Below are 23756 nucleotides of genomic sequence, written 5' to 3'. Positions count from 1 at the left end.
CCACCATCACCATCACCACCACCATCACCACCACCACCATCACCACCATCATCACCACCACCTTCATCACCACCACCATCACCATCACCGCCACCACCACCATCATCATTACCACCACCACCATCATCATCATGTACCTGGAGAGGTGGCTTAGTGGGTTCCTTGTAGAGGACACAGGTTTGGTTCCCAGAAGTCACATTCTTTTGCCTACAACATCTGTAACCTCAGTTTTATAGGACTTGGTATCCGTTACTGGCATTGGCAGGCACCCATACTCACATTCACACACACACACACACACACACACACACACACACACACACACACTAAAATTTAAAAAGCAAGCCCATTAAAATAATGGCATTTGGAAAGTTTACGACGTTCATTGGGAGTATTTCTATATAAATTTTAGGTATGCAATGTGTTTGGAATTTTAGCCACTTTGCCTGCTTCATAATTTGATAAACATATTACCAGGGCCCATATCCAGGTTGTCCAAATTGAGATCGTGTTCTCTTCCACATCAGATCTAACATTCTCTTCTAAATTAAATCAAACATTACATTATTAGCTGTTAAGGATTTTTGTTGTTGCTCTTTTAAATGATTGGCTGGCAAATCTTTCCTCTTGGGATGGATGTCATCCTCCTGGGATGGGTGGCTTCTTGGATGCAGATGGCTGCAGAACCAGCCCAGAGGCCATGTCTGGGAAGTGATGATCGCAGGCTTTAGCCCCAGGAATAAATGAAAGCATATGAAGGGCTTTGCAGCCTGTAAACTATAGAAGGGGAAGGGGCCAGGGCTGAGGAGACTGGAATCCCACAGTGGTGCAGGGGTTCCCTTAAATATTGAGGGGGGAAATTCCTGTTGGCAGCTAGGAAATGCAGGTGAGTTGTAGTTACAAATCAGCAGGTAAACCAAACAAACAGCTAATTAATAAAATAACTTCAAACATTTGATTAACAATCAAACTCAGTATACATATGCTTCACGACATCAACATATTCCTCCAGAAAGTTATGCAACAGCACATTGAGCTGTATAGATTTACTTCTTGGAAACTAGCTTTTTCTGTAGCAAAATTGAATAAGAAAGTTCCTTAACTTTCTTTGGGAGAAGGGAGAAATCAGTAAACAGGGCGCAGTTAGGTTCACATTTTCATCTAATTTCTGGCATGTTGGTTATAAAAGGAAGGGAAGAGGAAAATGCTTTAAGTCAGTTGCAGTTGAAAAGTAATTGCTTCTGATAAGCGTACTGGGGACTAAGGAGCGATCTGCAAGCAGTTCGGTGGTCCTTGCTGGCATTCTGTTTGCTGTTGCTTTGTTGATGGCTGGGATCGAGATCAGGGTCGCACAAATGCAAACAATGCAGAACTCGGAGCTGTAATCCCCACACAAACACAAAGTCTGTAGAACTCGGAGCTGTAATCCCAGTCCCCCTTGTAAAAGCATTTAGAGTAGAAACCATTACCCAATCCCTAGGTGTGGCAGGGCACGCCCCTAATGAATAAAGATTTCAAGGGACCAATCACTGGGTGAGGAGTAGGCGGGAGTTCCGGGGTGGAGAGAGGAAAAGGAAGCATTTTTAGGACTTATTATAACCGCTTATGTCTTCAGTGTATACCTCCTTGTAGTTTCACAATCCTAAAAGTGTGAGGACCAAGATGTGAGGAAAAGTTCAATTTTTGTAAAAAGTGCTAAAAAGTTCATTTAAACAACTGGATTTGGATGGCGTTTGTGGACGTCATAGCTATAAAGAATTCAATAATAACCCTTTAGCCGAGGCCTCTGAACAGTGAGTCTCAGAGAACTCAGACCTACTTTTGGGGACAAGAGAAGGGACCAAGGTTGTGAAGACTGAAATTTCAGCAATGCAGGAGTTCGCTTGAAGACCCCGAAGTGTCGGAGGGATGCATTCTGTACTTTGTACATCCCCTGTTCTGCAGCCTTTGGTGAGCTGTCTGTTCAGTGTATATTAAAGACAAACAGATGTAACAACTCTTGGCTGTGAATCATCTTTAAGCACTTGAGTACAATGAAGAAAACACTTTATCAGGAGCTGCTCATTGTCGATCTTAACCGTTCCTCTAATTAACAGTTAATCCGGTATCCTCCGTTTTCTGTTTGCAGCCTCTGTGAGCATTAGGAAAGTTGAAATGCCGATACATAACCCCAGACATACCGCCTTCTATAGGGTAGGCATGCGTGCGACACCCATAAGGAGAATTTAAAGAGAAGCTCTCTGAAACATTTCACGTCTGAAGCCTTCAACACCATAAACCAAAACAGTGATAAAACAGGAAACTGTCCCAGACTCCCTAACCTTCTCCCTCTCCCTCTCTCTATTTCTGTCTCTGTCTCTGTCTCTCTCCTCTCTCCCCCCTGCCTCCATCTTTCTCCCCCACTCTGTGTGTGTGTGTGTGTCTTCCTGTTCCATTCCTCCCCGGGGTTCTCTGCCTTAGACAATTTGATTCTCATGAAAGTCTCCCAGACTACAAGACATCAGCTAACTGTCATAACTGCCGCTCAGCATTAAGCAGCCTGTCACAGTGGCCACTAGACTCACTAGACCACTGGAGATTGCTGCCCCGAGGACCCACACATATGCATACGTGAGCCCAGAACAGAGGCCTTTCATGAAATTGACTGGAGTTTTATCAAATTGCTAGTACATGGTTATGCCAACTCCCCTCCCAGGTTGCTTCCTAGTGATTAGTCAGTTGCTTGTGCCTAGACACCTGCTTAAGGTCTATCGGAAACCTAAACCATAAGAGACTATTGATAATTTCTTAAAGGAAATGAGACTTGTGAGCTCATTCCAGATGTCATATCTTGCATCGTTTCAGGATCACAGTTCATCAACATTTTAATCTGAGTTTTGGTGATTGTTGTTTCTCTGAATGATAAGCCTTCCCTCCCTCCATAGGATCAGATTTTAGCTCTCCAAGTTCAGTGGGTCAGTCTGCAACTCATGCCACAATATTTGGAATGTCCTCCTGTCTGACGGGAATTCCTTTTCTAGGTTCAGTAGTGATATCAGGCCTGGTTACAGATGCTAGTGTCCCTGATGCTGAGTTGGTAATAGAACCGATCACTGCCCCTCCCATGTCCCACGGTTTGTAAACCAGTGAGCTCCAGTGATCCTTCATGTGTGTGGGAATCCAGCCTCTCCTTGAGAACTTGGGCACCTCCCTGTGCGACAGTGAATGACAGGGATGTCACTTTAAAGAATGTTCCTGGGGTTGTGCAACACATTACAGACTTCTTCAACTTCATATTTTAAATCGCCTTTAAGGTCTTTGGAAATCTGCATTTAGAGGCTAACAGGAGAAGCTGGCCTGGCTATTCACAGCCACCGTGGCTGCTCTGTTTCCTTCAGCTCGTGCTGGAGGCTCAGTATTCACTTTAGAAGCCGGTATACATTATCCAGAAAGAACGACCAGCAGAGACCAAAGGGACCATCACTGTTAAGCTTATAAAATTGTCAGCGACTCCGAGTGTAAACAAAGTTGAGTGTGAAACACCATCATCTGTGTGTCACGGCCTCATGGAATGAGTGGCTCTCTGTGTTACTGCCTCCGTGGTATGAGTGTCGGAACAAATACCATCGACTATGCTTCTTCTACTCTTCACACACAGGATCATTTGCAGACTTTCTGCAAGAGGCTTTTCTTCTGCGATGGCGGGATAAAGGAATTCTCATCTGACAGTTTAGGAAGTAAAGGTATAGAAATTATGAGTATACAGTACGTTCCTAGAACATTTTTGGAGAGGAGAATGCAAAGTACCAAAGTTCGAATGTGAAGTTTAAAAGGAATGGATTGAAATCTTAGAAGGAAAGTATAAACAAATGGTGCCTACCTGGTCTACAGAGTGTTCATCTAATGGGGGACTTTCCTTACAAATGAAACCTGGTCTCCTTATCGCAGGTGGGGTGACTTCCCAAGGAGCGTTAGCTGCTAATTGGGAATGATAGCTCCCCCAGAGTGAGAGATTTGGTTGTTGAAACTCAGGCAGGGTTGTTAAGAAAGGACAGTGACATATGTCCTAGAGTGCACAGCCAGCCACCCAGACAGTCTGATGGGTGAAGGTGACCAAGAAATGTGTTGAGCTTATCATAATAGGAAAAGGAAAGTTGTAAGGTCTTTTATTAAATAGGATCTAAAGTCTTACTCTGTACTCTGCGTGTTTGTGTGTGTGTGTGTGTGTGTATGTGTGCAAATATGTGTGTAGGTGTGTATGTGTACAGATATGTGTGTAGGTGTGTATGTGTGTGTGTCTGTGTGTAGGTGTGTGTGTGTGTCTGTGTACAGTTGTGTATGTATGCAGATGTGTGTGTATGCAGGTGTGTGTGCAGGTATGTGTGTGTGTGCAAGTGTGGAGGCCAGACACAGACATTGGATATCCACTTTAATCATTATGCATCTTACTTTTTGAAACAGTCTCTTTTAGTGAACCTGTAACTTATACTTTTAGTTTGACCAGCTAGCCAGTAAGCCCTAGAGATCCTCCTGCCTCCACACCTCCAACCCTGGAGTTATAGTATGTGTGGCTGCTGAGGAACAAGAATGAGGTCCTCACACTTTTCCAGCAAGCACTTTGCCTACTGAGCCATCTTCCAGACTCACCTTGCTATTTCTATAGCACTCTACTGTTTATAAAGGACATCTCTGTCCTCTGTAAGAAGGGGCTGATGGCACAGAACCCCAGAATGCAGGTGGTATTGAGGGCCACTCCAGAGGCTATCAGAGGAGAACTGTGTTTAGGAAGAATGGATTTTTTTCATGTAAGTCTTTCAAACCTTTTCTTTCTTTTTCTTTACTTAAAATCAAGTATAAGATATAGGTGATCTTCTATAGGGTACACTTTGTCCTTTTCTACCTTTTCAAGTGTGTACCTTTTCTATGATTTCCAGTGTGTGAGTGCATATATGTGTTCATGCATGTTTGTGCGTGTTTAAGACTCATAGCATTGAGTTGTTGAATAACAAAGTTGGAAAATACCCAGCTGAAGCATCACTAGAGAAGGAGCAGAGGGCATTTCAAATAACAAATTCAGTGTTGAACGTTGCTGAAATCACTTTAATTAAAAACAAGCAACTCAAAGAAGTGCTGGCTTTCTCCCTTGGTGTAAAGTTCCCAGACCTACATAGGCCTAGCATCCACTTTTAAAGGAATCAGGCAGAGGCTATAGAGTCTGTGAGGAGATGGAGAATGGATGCCAATGAGGAAGGAACATCTGGGAGCTGAGCTAACAGACCCAGGGCCTCTGCTTTATGTATCTGGGTCTAAAGGCATCACAGCCATTGGGAAAGCATTCCTACCTAAAACATCTGGAACTGGGCATACATTTCTTAATGGGAGATTCAGAGTGCAAGGGTTTGTTCTTGAGAAGGAGCTTCCGTCCTAAGCACGTTGTGTTCACTATGTAATAGCCATTGCTAAGTGAAGGGAATAGTGCTCGACTAATGGCAGATGGATGGATTTTGGACTATTTACTTCATAAGACATGTATTATGTGTATTTGTATGTGCACCACCTATGTGCAGTGCCCACTGAGGCCAAAAGAGGGTGCCAGAACTTGAAGTTACAGGACATCATGAGCTCATTGACCCAGGACCTCTACAAGAGTAGTCGGTGCCCTTAAAACTCTGAGCCAATCCCCCAGTCCTAATGTGGGGTTTTGACTGTGTTTATATAATCTTACCCATTTCCATACAAGCGATCTAAAAACTAACTGGCAAATAAATGTATGGTTTCCAATAACCATCGCTGGTAAAATTTTAAGACTGTAGTTTGAGAACACCAGTTAGACAGTTATTAGTAATAACAAGTAAAGAGGTAATAAATTGAAACTGTATGCTCCGAGGGCTATGACTCTTTGTATGTTATCAGGTGAGACTTTGCTTCTACCACAAGGGTATGAATTTACTTCCCTGTGGTAAAAGACAAGGATGAAAATGAGAAAAGATCAGTAGAGAACTTAGGGTACTGGCATCTCGGTTTTTAACGTCTACTATCTCCTTGGAATAAAAAAGGTGACCAAAGAGCAGAGAGGAAGAAGTATCCGTGTCAGCTTCTGAGGAAAACCTTCACCTTTGTCAGATAAAATTGTAATACGAAAATAAATTTATGTCTCTCGGTCATTGGGGGGTTTTCAAAGAATGAAAACTACATGCGACATTTAAATTTTATCCACCGGACATAAGCTGGGGTCATCTGGAAGAGGGAACATCACCGAGTGATGTTGACATCAGTTGACCTGTAGTCAAGTCTGTAGGGCATTTTTCCCAAATTTGGATTAAAGTGAGAGGGTCCGGCCAACAATGGGTGGGGCCACCACTCAGTAGGTTGTCCTCAGGCTGAGCAAGCCCTGGGGAGCGATCCTGTGTACACTGTTCCTCCACAGGCTCTGTATCAGTTCCTGCTTCCAGGTTTCTGTCTTGAGTTCCTGCCAGTTTTCCTCAATGATGGACTGTGAGCTGGAACGTGAATTAGCCCTTCCCTCCTCATGTTTGGCACATACAATATAAAGGGGCATATTCTCATCAAATGAACTGAAATACATTTTAATTTTAGTTGTCTTACCATTTGTATAAAATTGCCCTGGGATCTCTGAGGATAGGAGTTCTCAAGTCTGCCTATAGCTATAAATTAGTCTACATTCTTTGCTTCCTCCAGTTCACTTGCACTTCTACGTGTATGATGGCCTCACTAGGATACAGCTTGATCAATGCCTCTGCGTCTCTACTGCTCTGACCGTAGCTGTTAAGTGAGGTTAACTCTTACCGAGAAGAGCCTCGGTGGCTGCCAATGAATGGAGTTTGGCCTTGATTTTAACCATTTCATGTTCTCAGGTGACAAGCATGAACCAGCAGCTTATTCAAAGTTCTCTTCAGCAACGGACTCCTAAAATTTCTCTCTGCAGGTTCAGATTTTTCTTTTACCATGTAGGGAGTTTAGGTTGCCACGATTAAAAACACTCTGACCAAAACCAATATAGGGCAATAGAGAGTTTATTTGGCTTATACATCCAGACCACATTCTGTCATGGAAGGAAATCAGGGCAGGAACTCAAGTGTGAATTTACAAAAGAAACCATGGAGCAGTGCTTCTAGCTCATTAGGTTCATGCTTGCTTGGTTTTTCATATAGACCAGGGCTACCTGCCTAGGGAATGGTGCCACTTACAGTGGACTGAGTCTTTTTATATCTACTAACAATCGATCAATTCCCCTATAGACATGCCATAGGCCAATCTTACAAAGGAAATTACTCAATTAAGACTGATTTTCCAGAAGAGGAGAAGTAAGATTATAGGAGCCAGAGGGCCAAGGTCACCACAAGAACATGGCCCACAGAATCAACTAACCAGGGCTCATAAGGGCTCACAGAGACTTAAGCAACAATCAAGGAGCCTGTATCAACAGTCTGGAAGCCTGACCTAAGCTCTCTGCTTGTATGTTATGGTTGTGTAGCTTGGTGTTATTGTGGGACTCCTAACAAGAGTGGGGCTGTCTTGACACTTATAGCATGTTATGCTGTGTCTGGTTGCTATCCCTGGGAGGCCTACTCTTTCCTGAAGGGAAACAGGGGAGAAGTGGATCTGAAGGAGAGGGGATATGAAGGGGCAAGACTTGGGAGGATGAGAAGAAGCAGGAAATGATGCCACATGGAATATATGAGAAGAGAATTTAAAGAGATCTTTTTTATGTAACTCTAAACTATAACAAATTGAAATTAATGATACTAGAACTGAAACATTGTTTTTCTCAACAAGCAGTCTAAATTTATCAAGGTTGTAAAATATGTTATCTAATGTAACATAGACAATAGAGAATCACAAAAAGTCACCCAGCTGCATCAATGGGCTGCATAACTTTTTGCCGTTGAGTGAAATAGCAGGCATGCAATATAACTTCACTCTCGTGCATTACGCAAACCTTTGCGTGATTAGGCTACATAACTAACCATAGAGTAGAATCAGAGCTTCAGAGGATGCAGTCAGTCTGCCTCTTAAACTCTAGGGTCAACGTCATCGTGTAAGCTAAGAGAGCAGGGCATACTGAGGCCAAAATCCAAGGATTCACTAAAACTCTGAGCTTCTTCCCATGAACTCTTGGTTACTTGATTGTATCAAAGGTGCTGGGAAAAGCCTGGAGGCACACATCTGTGACCCCCACACTTGAGAGGCAGAGGCAAGAAGATCAGGACAACAAAGAAACAAAAATCACTGTGGTATTGAAGATTAAACAAGTGATTTGGAATATCTCTAATGAGATCTGCGAATGTAAATACCTGCCTTCCATGAGTCGGAATGTGTTTACCTCAGCGTACATGTCTGTTTATGTTTAGACTTCCCTAAACCATTTATCATTTGGAGCTATTCACAAAGTAAATAAAACCCCAGCCACTATCATCTTTTGTATAAAAGAAATAATTACAAAGTAACAACGCTTATAAAAGTTTCATTGTGGCAAACTTGTTCAACAATTGGTTGAGGAACTGAAAAGAAATTTCTTTCCTCCCTGCTCGCTGGCGGATGGGCAACAAATGTTTTTCTGACCTTGGAAGTTACTTAGCATCTTTTGTGTGTGAATTATTGATTTATATTTTCATGTATGCTTTACTGGTCAGCATAGAGAGGTTGGCTGTGATAGGCTATTCAATTTGTTTTTCTTCTAAATAAGACACTGCGAGTAAAACACAAGTTAGAAAATGCTGAACCTTCTGTGTTTATGACCATATCCATCACGCTAAGAACACACACCTCAAGCCATAGGCCAAGCCCAACTTCCACTTAAATGCTGTAGGATTTTTATCAGGCCAAATAAACAATAATTAATAGAAAATTGGGATGGGTCTGTAAGTTTCCTGTTCTTCATGAATAACGGCCCTTTCTTCATGATCTCAGCAGCAGTAAATTATTAAAATTGACCAAATTGTAAGATGTAATATATTATAGGCCAAAATTATGTATGCCGTTCCCAGCATTAGGATCCTGTGTGTGATTTCTTATTAAATCTACCACTAGCCTGTCACACTGTGGAGGAGACACTGAAAGGGCAAATCTGAATGACATTTCTATCAAATTGGAACTGTCGACCTGTCATACGTCCTTGGGGCCTTGCACTTTTTGCCTTTCAGACATTGCATTGCCTTGAAGGAAAGATTGAAAGTTGCAGTGCATCCAGGGTGTTCACAAACAATGGAGTCGCCCGTCAGCACGCACCTGTCATAGCTGTGTTTAAAGCTCAGACATGTGACATTTCACCATGTCAGGATCCCCAGTCCCCTCAGGTTCACCAGTCATGTCACCCCTCTTCTTGGTCCACATGCATGCTGTCTGATTGTGTGCCTTACTCCCATTCTGACTCTGAGAGTACACCCCCACCCCTATCTCCTCCTCATTTTTCTACACAGTTAAGTACAGTCATTACCTTCCCAAAGCTTTCCCAGAAATGTCTTGCAGGAGTTGTTGATCCCATCCTAAGGATGTTCTAGGGCTGGCACTGAAGCCCTGAGCCTCACACAGACCATAAACCCAGCAGGGAGAGGAAGGCATGGGATATTTACAGCTACACAATAAGTAGCATTAATAATCCACCAGGCTGTCGGGATACTAGACTCAACTGATGGAGAAATCAGGCACTTATGCCAGAACGCCCCGCCCCTCATCCCGCACCTGACCAATCTTTGTAGCACCAAGTTTTTATCCACGTACTGTTTCTAATTGTATTAGTACATATCTCAACCAAATTTTGAAGACGGTAGTCATAGTACATATTTTAATTTGTGTGCCCTTCCACTGGAGAAGCTTTCTGAAAACCTAGTGTAACCTTTGAAAATCGCCTCCTTTAAAGTCAATAGCTGGCAACCTTTAGAATACATTAGAATCTTGGGGAAATACTTTTTTAAACCCAGGTTGCTGGGACTCACCTCCAACCATCTGCAACAGTTGGCCTTGAAACCAGTTCTCGTGTTCTATAGAAATTGTGTGTGTGTGTGTGTGTGTGTGTGTGTGTGTGTGTGTGTGTATTCACTACTTCGAGTTCCTGCCAACTGAGGCAGGCGTTCTGTAGGTTCTGTCTGAAGAACTCAGCTGAGTATTTCACACTCAGTAGGATGGGGATACTTTGGCCTCTATACCTTTTTAAGTGTAGAAAATAAATGACTCTGAGTTATATCTTCCTGTCAGTAAGGGGACCATCTTATTTTACTACCTATCAAGAGTCTATTAATGGATATAATTTTATATAATGACTATTAACTTACTATATACTTCTAATGATATCAGATAGCCTATAAGAATTACCTCATTGGTATAAAAATGTGTTTTTCCTTTTAAAATAAATCATAGCTTAAGAAAGAGGTTATAAGAATATTTTTGCTAGTTTGTTCGCCGGTTTTCTAAGTGCACAGAATCTATAATGTAACCATGAGGCCCTTTCAAAAGGGCCTCACGTGTGTGTGTGTGTGTGTGTGTGTGTGTGTGTGTGTGTGTGTGTGTCAGTGTTCTATTGACTCTGACAATCTAAAAGTTCCAATTACATTTATGTGCAGTTTTCACCTTTTTACCTTATTTTTAGAGCTATAAATATTTAATTGCAGTGAGAAATGTTTCCAGAATTTGTTCATATATAAACATGTATGGAAATGTGTATGTATAGATAATATATGCCTGTCTATAGTGAGTAGTTAGATTTTTCATAGCAATTAGCATATGTTTCTTAGCTATCTGTTTGCCCTATTAGATTAAAGATCATTTCACTTTAAAAAAAATTCCTGTGATTGATAGATACCATATACACTCTTAACTCATGAAATAATATTTAGAAGGAAATCTTTATTCTACAGGAAAATTCGAGTACTACTGAACCTAACATAGACAATTGCCAGAATTTTCCGGTTTTATAGCGGGATGGAGTGGTTTGCAATGATGAGGGCAGGGTAGAGCTGCTGCGTCTGATTCCCGTGATGCAACAGAAACCCAGCAGTATTGTATCCATAATTGTTATGTGACTCCCAACCTGGGAGCCAAGAGAGAAGCTTCTACATCAAGCAACATTCCTAAAGCATAGAACAACTGAAGTGACTGACTATACCGCATCGGCCTTAGACAGACGTCAGTACCACGCGATTTTCTAAGGAGTATTTGAGCATCTTCCAGATTTTATGTTATGACCACGGTTGTGTTTATTTTGGTGTCTCGGTAATACATGTCACCAAAACAATTAATCACGTTTACTTCAATTTGTAGATGAAAAGCTAAAGTTGCTTTGTGAAACCTAGGGGACATGATTGTTTTCTTAGAACATTCTATTTCTTTAACTATTTAATCTGGAGGAGCAGTTCTGAACAGAGCCACCCACACACACATACACATATGGTCCAGGTGCTGCTTACCTCTACATGTGGACCAAGATGCTTGAATTTTTAACTGGCCTGTTCCAGAAAACGGAAGCAAACAAAGGGAAAGTGCTGACCAGCGTCATAGTTGCATATCAACTGTGCAAAACTGTCTCACAGTGAAAGCGCCCATTGGAGATCAGGTCCGTGAGAGTCGTTCTCCCAGGCTGCATCCCAAGACTGATTTCTGAGGATAGCAGAGGGCCAGGGCATGTGCTCCTTGTTTTATATATATAACAAGGCTCTGTAGAGTGTCATTGGGAGTGGCCTCGTGTCAGCAGCTAGGCAGACATTGTAATGTTGAGAGCAAATGGTCAGAGGACTGATGGGAAATGACAGGGTGTGTACCTGTGCTTCTCTACATGTTTCTGCTCAGTCTTACCTTGTCACAGCTCGTATTCTGGTGATCCCTGCAGGATGAAGTGGCCCAGCCACTGAACCTATCAGCTAAGCCCAAGACCTCTGACGGCAAATCACCTGCGTCACCCACCTCTCCTCACATGCCAGCTCTGAGAATTAACAGTGGAGCGGGTCCCCTCAAAGCCTCTGTCCCAGCAGCGTTAGCTAGTCCTTCAGCGAGAGTTAGCACAATAGGTAAGTTACGCTTCTCTTGTTCTCCTTGACTTTCCGTTTACGGCATTGGAATGAAATCATCCAGGAAGGCTGCACGTGAGTTAATGAGGGAGATGTAATTGAGTTACTGTCCTAAGGTCTGCTTTAAACATGCAAGCGACATTTCCAACTCAGTCTGACTGCTACTGACCCTGGCAATCTGAATGTGAGAAACTTTGACTTTCAGTTTATTTTTTTTAAAGAGGATGAATGATTACAGTGAAACTTGGTTCCTAAGTGACTTACCTTTTCTGAGATTTTTTTTTATTTATTGTTGTGATGTGCACAAATATATACTATGGAATGCATTCTGTTTGGGTCAACTGTCAGCCACGAGACAGGAAGTTTGTTCTGCTCTCTTCCAATTGGAAATCCCAACTGAACACAAGCAGGGTTTGTACAGAGAGCTACCTTTGGTTTCCCTGTGACTGTCATTCTTCACGAGTTAACCAACACTATCATTTTTATTTTCCATACATGAATTAAAACATACACAAGTGACACATTTATTGTTTCTGCCTGATTGGGAAGCCAGGAGCCCAGTTTAGCCCCGGGTACTACATGATTACTTTGGGACGTGTTACAATGTAACTCATAAACACTGAAGGGGACTCCAGAGCGCAACTCTAATCCTGTAGTCAAAGAGGAGAGTGCTGCATTCTACTGGGAAGAATCAAGCTAGACTAACCTAAAAATAGCAGGGCCCAAACTGAAACTATGTATTCATAGACACTCTGAGCTGTAAGAAGAGAGGAACAACCCAGAGAGATCTGCATCCGTGAAATGCAGGTTCTTCGCTAAAGACTTGGATAACGTATACCGCAAAGCTAAGTACAATGTAAACAAACGACAGACAGTGCGTAGTGCAAGCTAAGATGCAAAGACATGGACAGAGTGAGGGTGAACACTCCCATGACCTTTTTCTTCCCAGAACTTAACAGTATCGACACCCAAACACCACCGTTCAGTGAAAGCACTGTTATCATATAAGGTTGTGAGGGTACCACACGATATAGAATTAGGCAAAGGGGATTCTGGAGGGACGCAGGCGCACTCTGACAAAGTCAGGCACACACCACCGTGGAGACAGGGGAGCGTGGGTGTTTCCGTTATCAGTAAATAAGAAGAAAGCAGGACAAAACTGGAAGACACAATCATGAAGTTCAGTGTGTGCCAACTCACCAGAACAAGGAAACATTTAGTTACGAGTGCTCAGGGGCAAACCGTGACCCTGTTTGCTACGTGAGAGCAGAGAGGTAGGGCGTTAGACATAGAAATCCCTCCTTGACTAGAGCTGTTCACCAGGAAAGAGTGCGTCTGGTAAGAAGTAAAGAGTCGTAGATGCGTCCAATGTATTAGCTAATGTGATATAAAAACCAGCCCCAAACTTTGTCCATGAGCATACATTTCCTCAGTGGCAAAGGGGAAGCCAGCTTCCTATTACTGCTCTAAGAAATTCCAAATGCTCACAGGGAGGATGCTGGCCAGAGAGGCAGACCCCTGTGGGCCTCACTGGAAGTATACAACAAGCTTGCCTCTCTGACAACTGAGACCTCAGGTCTTGGCCACACAAACCTTCCCTGCAGGGACGCATCACGTGGTAGGAAAACTTCCCGGTGAGCGACCCCAAAGGAGAGTAGAGGAAGCTGTGGCATCTGCGACCTGCTCACCCGATGCCCACCAAGCCTGTTCTGTAATTCTGAAACTGAACCCCAGAAAAAGGGAATCGGGCTCCAACTTTCAAAGGGAAAGAAATCTCAAAGATGACTTGAACACATTTTAAATCTACCACACATTTTTTCCCTAGGTAGAAAACTATCTAAAAGAGACTTTAAAACAAGTGAAGACCAAATGCCATGCATAGAGGTAGTGTGGGGAAGTCCTCGGTCAGTAATGACTATGAGAAACACAGGGGGGTCACACCGCAGAGAAAGCTGTTCTGTAAGCATTATGGGGATGCCTTCGGTCAACTAGCCGAGCTCTAGGTAAAAGTTTGAAAAATCTCACACTGGAAAGAAATCTGTCTGTGAGCAGCTTGGGATAGGTGCCATTACCTCAAGTCACCTTTGAACTCACAAAAGCACTCACATGGCAGAGTAGCCCTATGCGTGTAAGTCAGCAGTTACCTCATAGACACAGAACAATAGGGCAGTGTGAGGGGGTCTTGGATAAAGCTGCACACAGGAGGGGCCGTTTGGTGGTGGCCCGTTCTGAGGAAGAGCACAAGAGCATGAAGCCGAAGAGCTCTTGGCTTTAGCTGGAGTTCACGGATAGGCAGAGTCTGAAACCAAGCGGGGCAATCCCCCCAGACTCCCAGTTGCAGAGAATGGGACAGTTCAGTGCCTAATCCAGGTCAGTGAGCAATATGGAGTCTTATAAATGTGATCTATCTAGAAGTAACTCAGAGGTCAGGAGGTCAGAAAGACCTAGGTTCAAAATGGGACTGGCTGAATGGCTAGATAGATAGATAGATAGATAGATAGAAATAGGTAATGATAGATGATAGATAATAGATGATTGATAGACAGCTTGATGATATATGGATGGCTGGATAGATAGATAGATAGATAGATAGATAGATAGATAGATAGATATATAGATAGATAGATAGAGATAGATAGAGATGATGACAGATGGTAGATAACAGATGATTGATAGATTGATGATATTGGATGGATATATAGATGATAGATAGTTAGATAGAAAGATAGACAGACAGACAGATAGATAACATAGATAGGTATATAGGTAGAAGATATAGACAAATGAATAGATGATAGATTTAGATAGATGATAGATGGATGGATGGATAGATAGATGGATGATAGACATATAGATGATAGATAACAGATGATTGATAGACAGATTGATGATATATGGATGGATGGATGGATAGATAGATAAATAGATAGATAAATAGATAAATAGACATATTCCTCTTCAATGAGGAAGAGAAAAAGTGGAGAGCTGCACAGCCCTGAAAGAGAGGGAGAGGACACTGTCATAGCACAGAGAAAGGGTTGCTGAAAGAACTTGCCTTAGGAAAGGAGAAAGCTGGATCTTTGGTTTGAGACAGAAGGAAATAGAAACTTGGTCTGAGTCAGAGAAATTGAAAACTTAGGCAGAGCAAAAGGCATTTCCAGACTCTGTGGTTTCTATAAAGTAGAACTCAAGGTAACTTACCAGTCTGATTCAGCACAGGGCAGGGCCAGCAGTCAGGGAGAACCAGAGAAAACCGAGGTTTGGAACCTGCATGTGGCTCTCAACACTACGGTCTAACACTAACTCCTCTGCACAGTGTCCTAAAGGACAGGAGGCTAGACTGGCTTCTGTGGACCAAGTGTGTAAGAAAATATTTGATCTGGCGAAAGGATTCACTTCCTGAAACAAATGGAGGTCATAAATATCATGGTGTTGACACATGGCCTACTTTTAAAATATTACTCAAACCTTGCTTTCCAGTGTAATGATTATATATGTGCATATATATGCATATGTGTATGTATTCATGTATTCATGTCTATAGACAGTTTTACATTAGCGTTCCCACAGATTAAGTATGGCCAAGTATTTTATAACAGCAAGAATGTATTTAATGATTCTTATCATATGGCTGTCTCTGTCACTGTGATAAAACATCCCTTTCCCCCCGCCCTATACAGTCCTTTTACCGTATCTCCAGCCCTCGTATTTTCCAAGGGTTTGAGGGCACTACAATTTACTTTCCTCTTTTCAACAAATGTAGATGTTGAAAGCTGAGACTATAATGAGAAATAATGTGGTTGGGTAAAAGCCGGGAGGATTAATGGTGTTGTAAAGGTCACCCTGAAAGAAAAATTAATGTTTTAGGCCATTAATAAACCATGGGAAACCATGGACCAAAAGATAACTTTGAGTTATCATTAATGACACCGGCTTTTTGCTATCTATCTATTAGCCACACATAGAGAGAGTGACTTTTTAAGGTTGGTGGCCAATAGACTCTAATGAGCATGTTCTACAGGAATACTTTTGATTGGTGGACAGATGATAGGTATCTGGAAAAAAATAAATCCCGAGCAAAAACATTCCAGAGGAACGGTGGGTAATTTGAGACTGACTAGGCTGATGTCACTGTCCCTGCATAGGCCATGTCCACTTAGGCTTGACATGTGTCTGTCTCCGTAAACATTCCTCAAGACATTTTCCTACCCATTTCCTCCCTGGCTATTCTAAAAGTATAGGCCCTGAGACAGAGCAGACACACACCTGGGTCATCTGGTCCAGCATTCCTATTTGTGGGGAACTGAGGCAGATTGTCACCTTTGCAGGCGTCTGGAGTAAGTTCTTTGGGAGGATGACGGTAGTGTGGCCCTGATTTTATTGCATGTTTCAGTGACAAGGAACTAGCCCAGGGATGTCCACACCCTGAGGATGCTGCTCATCGCTGAGCTTCCCTCCCAGGTCCCCTCGCTTTAAGGATATATCCTTATTGTTGGCATAATTTATCTATACCCAACACTATAGGTCAGTGGGGCCTCAGGTCCCTGAGTTGGCACTCTTTCTGGCCCCATTTTGCCTCTTGGTGGCCTCTCTTTCTTACTGTCTTACTGGAAGATTCTCTCACTCATGTAAATTGGAGCGAATACCACTTGCTGATAATCCTGACAACCAGAGTTGGAGTCTTAGGATATCCATCATGGAAGAAGAGGCCCGACTCCTTAGAACTGTCATCTAAGCTCCACACACACACACACACACACACACACACACACACACACACACACACACATACCTGGTAATCACACATATCCACATATATTCACACACAGATACACACTCAGATACACATGCAGTCACATACTACACATGCATACATGCACATGCTTGCACAGACACATACATACTTGCACAGAGAGAGAGAGAGAGAGACAGAGACAGAGACAGAGACAGAGACAGAGATAGAGAATGAAAAGGAAGGAGAAAGGAAAAAGGACACAAAGAGAGAGACAGACAGAGAGAGACAGAGAAAGACAGAGACAGAATGAGAAGGAAAGGAGAAAGGAGAGAAAAAGAAAAGAAAAAAAAGAAAAGAGAGAAGAGAGATGTAAAATGTATTTACAAAACATTTTCTCTATGCTATGCATTTTCAAACTTTGGGAAGCAAGCAGAAGCAGTACACAACTGACGTAGCATAACTGTGACTCCTGTTAGAGCGCATTACCCTCACCTAAAGCTCCTCAGAAACCCATGAACACTGAAAATGCACTTCTGTTGTCCTCCATAGGCTGGGACCCAGATAAATGAAAGAAGTGCGGTCAAGTGTATTCACTGAATTGGCCACATAGCCTAGGCTGGCCTCAGACCTGGAAGCATGACTTCCTGCCCCACTCCTAAGCGCTGGTGTTACAGGCAGGAACCACTGTGCCTGGATAGTACTTTACATCCTTTATGGGGAGAACTTACACCAGAGACAGAATGAGGTGACCCTGCCTGTTGGCGTCAGAGTCTGAGTGAGGCTGTTACCCACAGGAAGCGACCACCTCTTCAGGAAGTGAGCGATGCAGTCCCGCCACAGCTGCAAACCATTTAGCTTTGCAAGGCACTTCCCAGTCTACAGACTGTTGTTCCCTTTGTGATCTACTTCTGATGTTCTCAGAGGAAGAATTGGGAATTATACATTCAGGGGCTGAAACTCCATAACCTATCTGAAATTCAGAAAAATTGGTGGAAAATTGTGCAACACACTCCAACTTTCATGTGCAACTACATTTTTTATGGGGTCAGCGAAATAGATCATTTGGTCAAAGGGATTTATCTCCCTGTAATCCTGAAGACCTGAATTCAGTCCTGGAATCTATGGGAGGAAAGAGCTGACTCCTGTTAGCTCTGTACCCCTACCCATGTGCCGTGAGAGGCAAGCATGCATGTGTAATATGCGCATGCAATAAATACATGTAATTTTAAAAAGATCAAAATGTAGACGCAAGAAGTAGGAGTTCGTCTCAGCTGGCTATGTCTGCCGGCTCCGTGACCTGTTAGCACCTCTGTGCCACGGAGGGAAGCTTTCCGCTGAAGAGAACTCGTTGGTTATGAAAACGGGAGCTCATATACATGCAGGCATATTCCTTCAAAGTAGTCTTATGAGGAGACAATGAAATGAAAGAATAACACCGGAACAAACAAACAAACAAGACAACCAAACACCACCACCAACAGCAACAACAACCCCCACCAAAACCATGCCCTTGCGGTTGGAGAGATGGCTCAGTGATTAAAAGCAGTGGTTAAAACCAGAGTTCTGTTCCCAGCAACCACATCAGGGGACTCACTGTAAGTCTAGCTCTAGGAGATCCAATGCCCTCTTTCTCTTCTGTCTCTTGAGGATGCACACACACATACACACACACACACATACACACACACACACAGAGAGAGAGAGAGAGAGAGAGAGAGAGACAGAGACAGAGACAGAGAGACAGAGAGACAGAGACAGAGAGAGAGACAGGGAGAGACAGATGACAGACAGAGATAGAATTGAAAATAGAATAAAGTATTTTTAAATGCTCTCAAGTAGTTCATAAACAGCCTGAGACAGCATGCTTAGGAAAATGCAGGCCTGTGTGATGAGCAAAGTATGTACAAGGCTTCAAAGAAGTAGATAAGCAGGCTTCACAGAACTTGCCTGGAGCATGTCTGGACTATGTCAGAGAAGTCCTCACAGACAGAATAATGCCTTAAGAAATTCCTAACTACAGCCGAGTGGGAGAACATTCCAGCGAATGAGGAGTTTATGGAGATGGGAATCAGGAAAGTCTTTGGACTGGGGCAGTGTCCCTTTGCAACTCAAACAGGACCTTGTGAGAGACAGTCATAGAGGCATGGGAAGATCAAACATCTGACAACATGAAGAGGCTCTTAGGCCCTGTTAAAGCTCTTGGGGCTTATCCCAGAATGATGATCTGGGGAAAACATTAAAGAGATTTGAAAGTTATAGTGAGCATGTATAGGCGAGGCTGAAGGTTGGCATTATCTCCTGAAGATTCCCAAGGCACATGACCATAGCCAACAATCTGAAGACATAACTCTAATCCAGTTAGTTTGAGCATCTTTTTTTTTCCTTTCCAAACAATGACAGATCATCATTTCAAGAAATGCTACTTTAAACACAAGGCTACCAAGAGACGGTTTTTCAAGCAGAGGCTTTTCACATCCAAATACTTTGTCTGGAAGCAGAGTTAAAACAGACTCTGGGAATATAACCATGAAGATAGCAACTGTAATAAAGTTTGAGATTAGCCTAAGTGGATGATGGGATGTCTTCACTGAAAGCAGGGACCATGGGTCGAGGGTGAGCAGATGTAAGAGCTGAGGAATGAACGCTCAACGAGACCTGACTGTTATCCAGGTCAGGCAAGGAATCCAATCTTAGATGAAGACATCCAAGGGCTGGGATAGGCTACAGGGAAGTTCTGTGGAATGTACAGAGGACAGCCTGAGGCAGGAGAATGATGATGATGATGAGTTCTGAGGTACATAGGCTGCATTTCAGGGACTCATAGGGCATACAGGTAGAGAAGTTGAATGGGAAAATACATATATGTACATGTACATGTATGCACAGGTATACATACAGAAGCTGGCAATAGCTTTTTCTTTGTCTTTGATACACACACACACACACACACACACACACACACACACACACACACACACACATTAGGATAGCCTCTAAATTCCTAGAGAAACATTTAAACATACACGCTGTGGTCTAAGGAAATGGCTCAGTCAGTAAGGTGCCTACTTTATAAACCGACACCCATATTCAAGACTTGGAACCCATGTTGAAAAAAAATGCCAACTTCGCCTTGTAACATGCTCCATGCTCATCAGAAACCGTGTCTCAAAACGTAAGGTAGATGGCATCAGAGGAATAGCCATTGAAATAGAGCTATGGCTTCCACCAACATGTCTACCCTAGTATACCCTTACACACACACACACACACACACGCACGCACGCACATGCACACGCACACATGCACACACATGTATACATACTTGAATACAGAGGAAAGGAACAGAAACAGAGGGACAGAGATACAGACAGAGAGAAGGAAGAAAATAGAGGGAGGGAGGAGATTTTCAGGGTGTTTCTGGCAGTGAAGGTAAAACACTAGTTACCTCCTCTGAAATGTTAGCTAGAGGTCACACTGCTGTTAGCCCTCAAGTTTTCCTCCTAGGGGTCTGTTAAACGTCTATACATGTATAATCTCCTCAGACCCCAACTGTAGATGTAACCACTGCCTAAGTGTATGAACAACGATAGTAGAAAACAGAAAACAAAAGGAACAAACAACAACAGATTATCACTCATCAACCGGCCAATTGTAGTGTGTCCCTTTGAGCTGTAGCAGACAGCCTTGGGTTGAACTGAACTTCTGTTTGCTTATTCATTTGCTTAGCAGTGGGGTTCACACCCAGGGCCTGTATGTGTGCCAGGTGAGCCCTCTCCTCCAGAGTCACATCCCATAGCCTCCACATAAGACTCCGTACCAACCGTGAAACACCAGTTCCCCACAGCTCTCACTGTCATGAACAAAGTCCTACCCTGAGAGTGCCAAGAGGGAGAGGAGAGGGCAACAGAACGGGGCAGAAATGAAGTCAGGACATTACCGGGATGAAGTACCTCCTCACAGGCCAAGTGGCTGTGCCTCACAGACACGTGTCTTCACTTAGCAGACATCCACGCTGGCAGACATTTTATAGCCGAGAAGAGCAGAAGCTAGAGTGATTGTTACAACTTGTCAGCCGTCACACTTCCCACCACAAACAGAAACCTGGATCTCTCCGAATCCAGCCTGCCCATCCCACTTGCTTCTCCCGGCCATTTTGTAAACAAGGTGACAGGGAATGCTGTCGTGGGACATTTATTATGTCTGGAGACCATATTCTCTCAGTTGCTCTTGACAAGGTTTGCTAATGCTGTGCCACTCGCATTAAAGCAGTGAAGCAACTGAGAGAAAAGTGAGACAACCCAGTGGACTGCGGACTGACCCGGCTGAAGTTTTGCTTCGGGCTTGTCTAGTGTAGATCACATTTTTCCCCTTTTGATTAGGAAGTTGAACCAAAATGTAAGGAGCAGGTAAGGAAAGATCCCAGGACAAAAACACAGAAGGGAGGGGAAACCATGAACAAATGAAGACCTTATATCCCAACACATAGATGGTGGGGGGGAGCATCACACTGTCAGGATACCCTGGGGGGTCATTCTGCAGGAAAGAGAAATGTTTTGAAATTCAGCAAGTCAGGGGCCTCAGCCCTGGGAAGCAGCAGAGCAGTGTCAGCTCCAGCCAGAGAGACAAGAGGATGGGAGAGAGTCCATACCTGGAGCCTCTTTGAGGAACTTGACTTAGAAAGGGGAGGAGAGGGAGTTTTAAAAGTAAAGTTTGAGGAAAAACTTGATTTGTTTGTTTGGGGGGAGGAGGTAACCTCACACTGAAGGCTGAGCTAAGTGTGGAGATGGTTTAGATCTAGGAAGCATAAATGAGGAGCAAGAAAAACCGAGGACTTTGGTCTAGGACATTCTTGATAACGGGAAGGAAAGAAGGCCATCGTTATCAGTGAAACAGGAGACAGAAATGAAGTCAGGAAATAGTAAGAGTAAGGTATGGAGGTCGTATGTTGTATAATTCACAGTTAAGCTTACACACACACACACACACACACACACACACACACACACACACACACACATGAAATTTCCAACCATTCTTTCTAGAATACGAGACAAGGCAATGCAAGGACACGGGTGGATAAGGGGAGCCAGCAGGGGAAGAGAGGCATTAGCTGAACATGCAAAGATGACATAGGATTGACACAGAGAACCAACCCTTGCCATGGTGGAGCTCTGTGACATATGGCAGCAGACAGACACCGATCTTAGAATCCAACACTGTGTTACCACTGAAACACGGGCGTCTCTAAAAGCAATGTTTATTTCTGAGCCAGCACCTATTGGAACCTGATCTGACCCTCCCCACAGCCCAAGTGGCCCCTGCCACACTCAGGTTCAGTCCCCCACCTCCGCCACGACTTACATTCTCCGTCTATCCATATTAACTGTTTTCCTACACAGTGCTATCTTGGCAGTCTGCAAAAAAGCTTAAAAGAATTCATACTTTTATTCAACACCATGTGCTAAACCGTTTCACATACATTTGTGTTCTGGGGAGGCCAAACAGATCTTAGTGAGACTAAATAGAGAATACAAACCACAAGTCGCCAGGTTGAGTAGAGATGGGTCAGGGGTCAGGACAAGCAGGCTGGTCTTCTGAGGACAGAGTAAACAAGTGCAAACGCTTATCACAGCAGGGCCGGATTTCTACCCAGAGGGCAGCAGGTCAGGATGCCCTGGGGTATAAAGCATCGAGGGGATTGTTCTGGGTGCTAAGGAGAGTGTTGTTGAAAGCAGGTCTAGCCTAGGCAACAGACAGGCACCCCAGGCAGTCCTCGGTGTGAACGTCCTGTGCATTTGAAGCATCAGTTTGTTCTTTGGATCAATTCCAGTGACTATTTCTAAAAGGCACAGTAATCGCTCTCAAGGTCCCTCCCCCTGGTACGACCTCATCTGGAACACACTTATGGACCCAAGAAGATGGCGGGACCAGGATTAGCCTGCGACAAGGAAAGCTGGGACCACAGAGGGACCACACTCGCCAGTTCCTCACCAGGACACTGCTCTGCGGGTCTCCCTTCAGTACTCTCAGTAGAATTTTTAAGCAGCAAGAAAATATCTGATGAGTTTCTGGCAATCAGCAGGTCAGACAGAAGAGCTATGCAATGAGGGTGTGTAATCTGACATGATTAGACAAGGCCCTTTAGTACCAGAACATTCATAATGACACAAAGAAAGAGTATTAATAACACTTTCATAGCAAGGCAGCTAGCCATTTTATATTTCCTTTCTTTAATCTTAGTGTTTTTCAACAAATCGTGGGATTTAATAGCGTGTTTTGGCAGATTAGAGGATTTATGGCCCAGATGTTTTTTGTTCTAAAAATGGATTAGGGTGTAAAGTTTGCTGGAATTCGTGGAACATGTTGAGGCAAGCCGGTCATTTTATGTGTGATTAGTGCCTGCCTTCTGTCTCACAGTCCCTCCATCTGTCACAGCTCACCAATGGATCTGGTTAGATTTAGCCTCATGTCACAAACAAGTCCCTTTTCTGGGCAATTTCATATTACAGATCCATCTTGGGCCATTTTATGCCCCAGTTAAAAAAATAGGGAGTGAGCAAGAGGGTATTAGCCACCCTTTAAACAGTTGCAAAACGCACTGGGCTTTTTCTCCCCTCAGTTCTCTTCCTCCCTAAAATAATGTTCTGCACAGTAATGCAGAGCAAATACGTGAGTGACCCGCAGTTCTGTGGAGATCCACCCAACATCACCTCAGCTCCCTCCTCCCTCACTGTCCTCATGACTGTGATGGCAGAGACCTTGACGACGCCCGGGCCAGGGAGCCTTGGACCCAAGCTGGCCATCGAGACTGAGTTAACACTACCCATGATGTCTCACGGATTGCAGCTCCTTGGTCAGCTCCTTGGTCATATTCTGTGCCTGAAGTCCCCTCGTGCTCAGGAGTTTGGATGCAACCTGTAGATCATGTCCACATGGATTTACGGGAGAGGTAGGCTTCTTCCAGTCGGCTAATAGTGGCTAATTCCATCTGAACAGGCCTGACTGTACCAGCCACACACTCG

General features: G+C 43.5%; 1 protein-coding gene across 49 annotated transcripts in view; it reads left to right on the top strand.

Annotated features, from left to right (window-relative positions):
• The window catches only part of Sox5 (SRY-box transcription factor 5), a 955418-nt gene that overhangs the window by 899236 nt on the left and 32426 nt on the right, over window positions 1-23756 (top strand). For all 49 annotated transcript variants that reach the window (XR_015685240.1, XR_015685246.1, XR_015685248.1 and 46 more), the window contains 1 exon segment: window positions 11822-11999. Coding sequence is in view for 36 of the 49 variants with exons in the window: in XM_087655720.1 (XP_087511846.1) it covers window positions 11822-11999 (178 nt within the window). In the remaining 13 variants the exon portion in view is untranslated.

Source organism: Rattus norvegicus, chromosome 4 (assembly GCF_021556685.1).
Source record: "Rattus norvegicus strain SHRSP/BbbUtx chromosome 4, alternate assembly SHRSP_T2T, whole genome shotgun sequence".
Lineage (NCBI taxonomy): Eukaryota > Metazoa > Chordata > Mammalia > Rodentia > Muridae > Rattus > Rattus norvegicus.
This window is presented reverse-complemented; position numbering and strand designations above follow the sequence as displayed.